The sequence below is a fragment of the Rhinopithecus bieti genome, unplaced genomic scaffold (assembly GCF_001698545.2).
Source record: "Rhinopithecus bieti isolate Rb0 unplaced genomic scaffold, ASM169854v2 scaffold_21201, whole genome shotgun sequence".
NCBI lineage: Eukaryota > Metazoa > Chordata > Mammalia > Primates > Cercopithecidae > Rhinopithecus > Rhinopithecus bieti.
In genome coordinates, this window is record NW_016810610.1 from 497,215 (window position 1) to 507,992 (window position 10,778).

The 10,778-nt window shown below is 35.8% G+C and overlaps 1 protein-coding gene across 2 annotated transcripts in view; it reads right to left on the reverse strand.

The window, feature by feature from the left end:
* Positions 1–10,778, reverse strand: part of FHIP2A (FHF complex subunit HOOK interacting protein 2A) — an 81,532-nt gene that overhangs the window by 35,895 nt on the left and 34,859 nt on the right. The window contains exons 13-16 of one of the 2 annotated variants that reach the window (XM_017892505.1): positions 9,713–9,856; positions 4,147–4,287; positions 3,704–3,807; positions 328–3,603 (exon numbers count right to left, since the gene is read on the reverse strand). In XM_017892505.1, the coding sequence (XP_017747994.1) occupies positions 3,498–3,603; positions 3,704–3,807; positions 4,147–4,287; positions 9,713–9,856 (495 nt within the window). In that variant the 3' untranslated portion in view covers positions 328–3,497. Of the gene's footprint in view, positions 1–327; positions 3,604–3,703; positions 3,808–4,146; positions 4,288–9,712; positions 9,857–10,778 lie in introns of those variants that run through there. The other variant, XM_017892506.1, reaches the window with a different exon arrangement.

Below are 10,778 nucleotides of genomic sequence, written 5' to 3' on the forward strand. Positions count from 1 at the left end.
AAAAAAAAAAAAAAAAAAAAAAAATTGCTTTTCTGAGACGTGCATAACATTCCTTCCTTTTGTGCAGTGATTATTAAGAAGGGAGGTGGAGGAAATATATGAGGTTTACTATGAGGTTTACCTGGGGGAATTTTCAAGCTACACATCTCTCCTCCACAAACAGATATATTGCTTTTGTTCTCTTCCTAGAATACTATAGAGACCCACTGATTGTGGTGTGCCATATCCCTTTGTGTGTTGGGGGTGCAAAAAGTTAAGACTTGTTTGAGATTTATCGTTGGATAAAATGTTCCCAAGTAGAATTTTACAAAAACATAAGACATTTTATTTAAATTACATTATTTATTTTTTAGATCATCCCTCTTAGTCCTGCATGCATTGTTAGCACAAAAAGTTGAACTTGATCACAACTTCCTTTGAAGAGAGAGTAGGTACACAATGACCATCTGAAGAGTTTCTCCACGGATGGACCAAGAATTCCAGACGTTGGTAACACTGTCAGTAACCTACACAACGTTCGATACAAAAAATTTACCAAATATCCTGTTTAATGTAAACAAGGCAGGAGGCAAAACAGAGTATTACAGTAACACTATTTTACAGGGCCCAGAAATGTGATTATCTACCATGTTTTAACACATAAAGTGTCACAATGACATGCACATTTGATTTACTATACAACCCAAAATATAATGACCATATAATGTGGTTTTAGCACTTCACTGTAGCTTCTTTTGTCAATACTGATGGACTTCATAATTAAATGGTAATTGTATATTAATGCAATAATTTATGGAAACATTACCATGAATTTATGAAGTAATTCCATAATTTGTGCCCTGTAAAATAAAGTGTAACAATGTTTACACTAGCAACAGTGTAAGCGAGCTAAGAATTTTGGTCCTTATATATACACATATATACATATGTACACACACAATAATGTACAATTAAACCAAAAAGCTATGAATCCACTCACAGCTTCCATATTGCACAAACAGATACGTTATGAGACAGTTACATAGTTGTAAGGTGAGTACTATATGGCAATAGGCTAAGACAAATCTGAGTTAAATTAAGTAAAGAATGTGGCTCATAACTAAAAACAAACCCAAAGACTATACTGTTAGAAAGTTTCAAAAAATGTGCGTACTTATTGATACAAATGTGAAGCAAGGCTGAAATTCACTTTGGAACTTGCTATGGCAATCAATTGCTATGACTGTGCTTTCCACTCAACATAGTGCATTTTAGTCACTGTTTTTGCAAGTACTGAGTAACAAATATTCAGCTGTCAACAGACAGTTTAAGAAAGACTAGTGATGCAGTACAATGTTTCACTAACAAATTGAACTCACTGTGAGAGCTTGTACTGGCTCTAGCTCTGAACAAATGTAAAAGAAAAAAAGAAGGGAAGAAAAACAGAAACTTAGACGAGAAACAAATGAAATCTTAAGCCTTAGCTGATTACAAATTAAAGTCATTACAATAACTTAGGAAAATTATATTTTCAGAAGCAGCATACACATACACACATACAAGAGTTAAAGCTTTTCTGAGCTTGGTTTCATGGAGTAATTATAAGGTCCCATAGTGAAATCAAGGATAAAAGAGTATTTGGTTTCAGAGGTAATATCATTGCTACTACACCTATTGAGCACTACGAAAACATTAAGAAATATCTAATATCTCTTAATGCCTTAGTTTAAATACTTGTACATCGAAGTAGACTGTTACTACATCTAGAAATGGAAATGTTGAAGTGTTCCCTGTATGAAGTGATTAAAAAAATACAGCAAACTGAATAATGCCTTCACATCATTCAAAATGATTTAAAGACAATCATGCACAAAATAACTATCTCCCACTTTTGTTTTTTCTTTGTTTTACTTAATAAATTTCTTAGAATAAGCTAACGAAGATTTGCATGAAATTGGAGGCTTAGTCTTTTTGTTGTTTTAACAGTGGTAAGCATTCTAGAGCTGAGGCTATTCATAATCCTTTGATACTGTTCTTAATAAATAGCAAAAACAAACTATGAAATAAACCAGAAAAGCTAATACAACAAAATGAGCAGACAGGTGTAAAACAAGCCTCTATGCACACACCACACAATGCATATATATACAAACATGCTACATAAAATAACTTCCTAGAGGGGGTAGTGAGAGTTCCCTTCAAGCTGGAGCCTTTGATAGCCTGTTCCCCCAAATGTCGGTAAATGAAAAGATAAAGAGGAAAGTGCTGCTGCTTAACATGTCAGATAAAAACAAACAATAGCTTAAAAGCAGTATTTGAGTGATCAGCGTCACTTAAAGGAAAAATAGAAAGTGGACTAGCAAACACGATTTTGTCCATCAAGTACAAGCATGCTGTGCCCAGCGCAGCTTTGCTGAACTACAGGTTCCTACATGTATACCCATTCACATACATACCCAATTTCCCCAAATCCTTTAACATGTAAACAGGACATTTAAAAGTCTGTTTTCTTTAATCTCTTTAGAATCATTTAAAACAAAAGACTGAACAAACTAGAAAAAAATGTAAACATCGAGGAGCCACTGGCATTTTGATTGCTGTCAAGTTCCTCACCTAGACACCACCATGCGTTTCAGTAAGAAAATCAAATTATAAAGCAATTTTATAAAGCAATTTTCTGAGAGGGAGAGAGGGGGAAAAAAGGTTCTCGACCCAGTACATCTTACTTAGTTTAAAAAAAAAATACAATTTTAGCAAACACTACCAATGGTGAGCATAAATTCAACATTGTTGCGAAAATGACACGGTTTAAATCAACTGGGACCCATACATGAAGAAAACCACTAACATGGCTATGTGCACAAGAGTAAAAGAACATTTCTTTAAAAATAGAGATATATTAATCAAGAATTTCTTTATCATATTAAATTGTTATTCTTAAAAAAGCTGAAGAAAGTTAATGGTGCTCTACACATTTTTATCTTCTATAATTAATTCAATGGTTTCTGAATTGTATTTTTTTCTCATTTACAGTTTTTTTCATATTTTGTTTGATAAGAATTCTGACCTTAAAAAGTTATAAAATTCGTGATTTTTTTTGCTACTTATTAATCCAAAATAATATAAGCATTTGAGTCCCAGAGAATGTCAAAATGCCTTGCTACCTAAAAGGATATTAATATAACAGAAATATCATCCAAGTCATGACATCGGAAATATTGCAGCTTTTCAAACACAGTCATTAGAAATGCTTATTTCCTGAAGTTCCTTTGATTGTGTCCTGGATTCGACAGTGTGCAATTTTATAATAGAACCATTATGATAAAGCCAATGAAAACAACATTATACAACATTTTACCAAGAATGTCCACTCAATAGGTTCTTAATGGTTCTGTCCAGTTTACAGCAATACTTCGTTTAAAAGGGCTTTTTATGCTCTTGTGGCTGGGTGGAGCTGAGTCTTTTTTGATGAAATGTACACAGTAGTTCCGTTCCCCTAGTTACTTGAAAGATATTATTTATGGTGTGGAGGAAGCGTGATATTTCACAAACGCAATTGCCGCCAGCTCCTTACAGAACTCTTCTAACACGATCACACCCTCTAGCAGTGTGATGTGGTCAATACTGGTAAGGGAAAAACAGACAATAAATCAATTCAATGTATCAGCAGATCATTAAGTTCACTGCAATTTTTGGATTAAAAAAATGTAAAACATAAACTTACAGAGGGCCTTCAGGTTCCAAACCAAGTAATCGCTTTCTGACTAATAGAAGCTTGGGAGTAAAGTCTTGAATACGCTGGATTCGAAGCATAAGGTCTCCAACAACCTGCATCACAGAGGCAAGGCATTTCAGTTCCCGAAATCAGCTACATAGACAACCTCAGGATTTTAGAAAAAATCTTCATTCCCTACTATTTAATAAAGAATGTAAACTTTCACTACTCATATAATCATCTTTAACCAAGGACTCATACCTAATTCTTTAAAATAAAAGTTACATATTATTAAAAATAATTTTAAAAATAATAATTCAGCATGTATAACAATTACTTTTAAGCAGTAGATATATTTTTCATTACGTGACACTAACTGCATACAATGATGTTAACATATTAATTGCACAGACTTATCAATCCTAGGGACTATAACAGAACTAGTAACTCACCCTGACAATTACAGAGAAGAGAGATCTACAGCCAGGAGCGAGGTTCACGTAAGGATCCAAAAGGTACTCGTGGATGTGTGGATGAGGGAAGAGAGAAAGTCTAGATAACACCGAGGTTACTTGTAAGTTTACATCATATGGCTATGGAGGAGTAAAAAACAGAAAGACATTTAATAATAATGTATACCTATGCACTTAATTTACTATTTCAATTCGTCCTTTTAAGAAAGGAGAATCTGGTCAGGCGCGGTGGCTCACACCTGTAATCCCAGTATTTTGGGAAGCTGAGGTAGGTGAATCACCTGAGGTTGGGAGTTCGAGACCAGCCTGACCAATGTGGAGAAACCCCATCTCCATTAAAAATACAAAATTAGCTGGGCGTGGTGGCACATGCCTGTAATCCCAGCTACTTGGGAGGCTGAGGCAGGAGAATTGCTTGAACCCGTGAGATGGAGGTTGCAGTGAGCTGAGATCATGCCATTGCACTCCAGCCCGGGCAACAAGAGCGAAACTCTGTCTCAAAAAAAAAAAAAAAAAAAAAGGAAGGGAGAATCCACCATCTTCCTTCCCGCTCTGCATGCTTTTCTGCAATGAAAATATCTACAACTAAACTAGCTCTCACATCTCAAATTACATACATTGCAGTCCTAAAACTTTTTTAAAAAGATTTAAAAAGCATATAAACATATAAAGGCAAATAAGTGACATAGTCAGAATGTTTATTATATGCAGGTTGATTCAATTAATGAAATTGTTCAAGGGGTCATGAAAAAGCACCAGTGTATCATATATAATATTAATTACAGAGGACCCATTGAGCATAAGACCGAAAACCAAGAAGGGAAGATATTACACATTTTTAAATATAGTAATTTCAGAAGTGATATTCCTCACCTCAGATTATTCAACTACAGGCAATTCCCAAACACACATAGAAAGTCAAATCACAGAACCTTGTCACCAGAATGAAAGTACTTGGGGATAGAACTGATGACGACTCTATGCCTCAAAGTGAACGAGAAGATTAAAAACGGTGATTACAGAGAGGGATCATCTCATTTCTTGCATGAGTATTAACTTTCCCCAAACAACTGTGTAAAAACGGTGATTACAGAGAGGGATCATCTCATTTCTTGCATGAGTATTAACTTTCCCCAAACAACTGTGTATCTGTGTACATTCCTCACACTTGTTTTGTATGAAATATTGCGATTTGACTTGAATTCTACTTGTCTGTTTATTCTTCACGGAAAGGGGCTTTGCAGAGTTATGTCAACGTCAAAGCAAAAGGCACTCTACACAAAGAGTTGCTACTACTTGCTCAGAACTTTCAACAGAAACTTCTCACCCCTTCCAGTTTGCTTCTTCTAAGCAGCCAAAGGAAACGGATTGGTTGCAACAAAACTAACCACAGTGAGGAGGCTGCAGAGAACCCAGGTGGCAAGAGTGAGACAGATGCTGCAGCACAGTGGAGGGAAGAGGGAGTCAGGACCAAGTGCAGCATCAGCCAGCACAGCGGAATGTTTTACTCTCAGCCACTGAACAACCTGCAAAGCCTTGATCACAGTGAATAGCAATGAGGAAGTCAATCTCTGGCATTCAGTGGAGAATGCTCACACACGTGCCAGTTCTGCTACAGACTTCGGCATTTTACTATCTTTTGAAAATCACCACAGCTACAGACGCTACGATGTACATGTTTTGTCACATAAACACGCTCAAGTCCTATGCTGTAAGGCCCATTTTAGTCTTTCTAACTTACTACTAGATTCATGAACGTGGATTTTTTTAAAGAACAAAAACTGCTCTGAGTCATTTTTTTTTTCAAAACCTAGCGGTAAGCAAGGTAATTGAAAGGAAATATGTATTCCCAGTACAGGATAGTTTAAGAGCAAATTCTCCTACTTGGTAATACTTGGGGGCTTTTGGGTATTTTTTATTAATGTACCATAATTGTACCTATTTTGGGGGTCCATGTGATATTTTGATACATTTCACAATGTGTAATATGTAATGACCAAATTAGGGTAACGGGGACATCCATCACCTCCAGCATTTATCTTTTCTTTGTGTTGGGAACATCACAGTTCTCTTCTAGCTCCTTTGAAATATACAATAAGTTTTTGTTAACTAATTTCCTGACTGTACTACAATACTAGAACTTATTCCTTCTAACTGTATTTTTGTACTCATTAACCAACTTCTCTCCATTCCTCCTCCCTTGATAATATTTGCAACAGAATAGCCTTCTCTGAGACTCAACTCATAATAAACAATGAATTCACAATAAATTGTGTTTTAGGTATGAAGGAATCATTTACAAAAAAATAATTTAAAAGAATGCATTTAGTAGAAAAAAATTTAAAATTTGACTTAAGTCCAGAATTGTACATGACTCTTCACTGCAGGTAGCTAAGTTTTCAGGTCACTAAATTTTGCCATCTGCAGATGCTTAAATAAACAAATCAATACAGTTTGGCTTTAAATAAATATATTACTATTTAGACTTTGTATTTTTTCTGTGTGGTGTTACTTTGGTTTATAGTTTACTTTAACATAAATCTAGGTCATAGGTTGCTTAAGAAATGTAAGGCTGACAGATTTCTTAATGTAGTAAAAATGAAAATAAATTTCAACAAGACAAATTTGTTTCACTGTACTCAGAAATGGTCTCTACTTCCTACTGATAATAACTTTAAAACAAGCTGGCCTTTTTGGAGGTTGTCGGTAGTTAAGTGTTTATATCTATTATTGGAGGTCCCTTTATTTTATACTTTATACAGTATTTACCTGAAAGGAAAGCAAGCCAGATTTCTCTGACATGCCACATAGACTTGGCCCATGTTTTTGGACTGAACTCAAATTCTGAGATAATAAACTTTGAGTTAAAGAAGTAATATCAACTTCACTTTAACAATCAGAAAATGTGACAAGTAGCTAAGTTACTTGATCAAATTCAAACTCATCACGCTCAGGGTAGGGACAAGATCTGGCCTCCTTACAATGTTCCCAGTGTTCTTTCCATTCTGCTATGGACTTTAGTATTTTAATATCTTTTTAAAATCACCACCATTACAAACAATAGTAAATGTTTGTATTATGATTTTTTTAAAAATTAGCATTGTGATAACACAATAGTGTTATGAATACTTGATACCGTAACTTCTCAATTATGCATGAAGACATTAGCCACTTTCCAAATTATTCATATTAAATTTTTAATCTCAGTCAGGTTACTTAGACCCTACTAGGAATATATACTAAGAAAATGCCCTGCAAAGAGGAAAACAAAAGAAAAAGAAAAAAGAAGAAAGAAGGAGGTCAGGTGTGGTGGTTCATGCCTGTAATCCCAGGACTTTGGGAGGCTGAGGCGGGTGGATCACCTGAGCTCAGGAGTTTGAGACCAGCCTGACCAATATGGTGAAACCCCGTCTCTATTAAAAATACAAAATTAGCCAGGCATGGTGGCGTGCGCCTGTGATCCCAGCTACTTGGGAGCTGAGACAGGAGAATCACTCGAGCCGGGCAGGAAGAGGTGGCAATGAGCCAAGATCACACCACTGCACTCCAGCCTGGGTGACAGAGCAAGACTCGGTCTCAAAAAAAAAAAAAAGAATAAATAGAGAAAGAAAAAAAAGAAACTACAAGCAAGTATCACTCTCAGCAAAAATGTTTAGGAAAGAAAGAAAATGAAACTAGGCCCAAAATGCTTAACTTCCTAGGACTCGTGTTTCATCTCTGAGATCAGACTATACCATGTTTTTACCAAAAAGGCTTTGAACATCAAGGGTTTTTTTTGTTTTTTATTTTGTTTTAGAGACGGGGTCTCACTATGTTGCCTAGCCTAGTGTGCAGTGGCTATCCTTAGGCACAATCATAGCACCCTACAGCCTTGAACTCCTGGGGTCAAGCAATCCTCCTGCCTCAGGCTCCTGAGTAGCTGGGACTAAGGTGCACCGGGCTCAAGAGTTTTAAAGATAAAAGGTTTCAGGCAGGGCTCCATAGCTTACTAGCTGTAAGTCACATAGCTGAAACCAAGGATTCCTCATCTGTAAAATAATACTAGAAATCTGTCTTGCCTATGATACAGGGTTACAGGAAGAATGATTGAAACAGTCTATGAATCAGCTCTGTGCTATGAAGTACTATCTGGTGAAACTGAAAAGTATTTTAAGCATTTCAGATATTCTGCTTTCAATGTATCCTTTTGTGTCAGCACTCTACAAACTAGAGAAAAAGTGCTCAAGTTTGAAGATTCAGGGTGGATCTTCCAATTCAGAAACTACTTTTTAAAATTTAAATTTTTTTAATACTTTCGGTCAAAATTTCTAAACATTACTGTATTGATACTCATTGTTATTAACTCTTGCTTGTTAGCTTAATCAAATTTAAACTACATCTAGCAAATTGGCTCAAAAACAAAAACAAAAAACAAAAAAAACACAATAAACTGATGAATCCTGGCTACCCAAGAGGTTTACACAGCCATGATGTGAGGCCATAATACCTATTAATAGCCAGATTTGTATACTTTGGTTGTCAGGTTTAAAACAACCAACCGAAGCAACACTAGAAATACAGCACATGCAATTAAGAGGTTAAAAAAAAAAAAAAGGACCTGGTCTCTTATAGAGATTACTGTCAGAAACAATGCTGACTAAACTCTAACATAGTGAAATATTTCTTAGATTACAATTTCTTTATTTGACTTTCTGGTTGTTGAAGATAGCCTACTTAGTGAATTTCTTTTATAATTCCCTATGTTCACATAAATATTTAACTAAAATGCTAAAAAAGAACAAGTACTTTAATATACAATTGAAAATTAATTCCAAATTGGTCCACTCAGTTTCTACACTGAGGAAAGTACTATGCTAGTTGTGTTCTTTCAGGTTTATATTCTAATGGATCAAGTATTTCAAAGCTCTCTCATCACTATGCTTATGAGCCAATGAGAGATGGAAGGAGGGATTCCATAATCCCAAATTTATTTCTCCTAACAGATAAGATGTACATAGCAACCTATCAGCTGATGGTGATTTTTATCCACCTTTAAAGGAGTACATTAAGCTTTTTTACTTCACCTCTCTGTTATGAAAATGAGTATCGTTTATAAGTTTTGTCTAAAGAGTCAGGTTCATCTAACACTATTCTGTAATTTTATTGAGACCAGAGTGTTCAAGATTCAATCTGAACTGACATTTAGGGTCTTCTAAATTGAGAATCTGTATTTGTGCTAAATGTACTAACTAAAAGGCTAAGCAAGTCATAAAAGGAAAGCACTCCTAATCATCTCCAAAATGTGTTAAGGATATTAAGACAATGGCCTATCATGAGAAGTAAAATAAACAATGCTGTAGCAGCTGTAGGCCAAATAAATGTTTTTAATATACAGAATGCATCAGAAATCTGCCAGTTGTTGGCAATCAAGCTTCATGAAAAGTCACCCAGTGGAAAAGTAAGAAAACAATAAAAGTACTTTACTGAAGATCTACTAAGACTTGAGATGATTTTGTGGTGAATGGCAACAAAATAATATGAAAATTAGTAATTTAAAATGTATTACCTGATCAAGAATTCTTCCCATTCTGTCAAACAGCACTTTCAAAAAATGACCTTCAAAGAAAGCTGCTTCTAAATTGCACTTTTCCAATGCTTTTGGAGACCCAGGCCACTCCCATCTTAAGCAGATAGCACAGTAGTCCCGGAACTACAGGGGAAAAAAGCATCGGGGAAAAAAGCATGTGAATCATTAAAGAACAAAAACAAATTAAGATGAAATAGAAATGATTTCCTCAAATAGGCATATAAAAAAACCATTTGAATGCAGAATGTCTGCTATGCTTGAGGTATCAAGGGAGAGGGGGAAGAGATGACACAGATCTTTCTGACTAGGGGCACAGGTAAGATTATATTAACTGCTGGTTAATATAAAACCATATTTACGTTGGTTTTGATGAAAAGAGACATATTTTACCTTTACTAAAATACCCTAACAGCTCTTTCCTTTAAAGGAATTTAACGCTTTAGTTACTTTCATCACCGATTTAGAGGACATTTAAAAAGAAAAGTCAGACCTAGCCAAGTTTCAAATGTATTCTAAAATGGTATATACCACAGATGAACTGATGCACATTATCTGAGAAGACAAGCCTGCGGTTCCTAGAATGGATGCACACTAGGCATGATGTTATGATAGGATCAAACAGCGCTACTCAAAAATGGTCCACGGACCAGCGCTGGTCCCCAAAGTGTTCATTACTGTCCACAATGAGATGAGGACAAAAACCAAGAGCAAACACTTAAAAACATTCCTAACATTCCTAACAATTTGACTATGAAGAGTTTTATGTCGGCCGGGCGCGGTGGCTCAAGCCTGTAATCCCAGTACTTTGGGAGGCCGAGACCATCCTGGCTAACATGGTGAAACCCCGTCTCTACTAAAAAAAATACAAAAAAAAAACTAGCTGGGCGAGGTCGTGGGCGCCTGTAGTCCCAGCTACTCGGGAGGCTGAGGCAGGAGAATGGCGTAAACCCGGGAGGCGGAGCTTGCAGTGAGCTGAGAGCCGGCCACTGCACTCCAGCCCGGTGACAGAGCGAGACTCTGTCTCAAAAATAAAAAAAAGAAATAT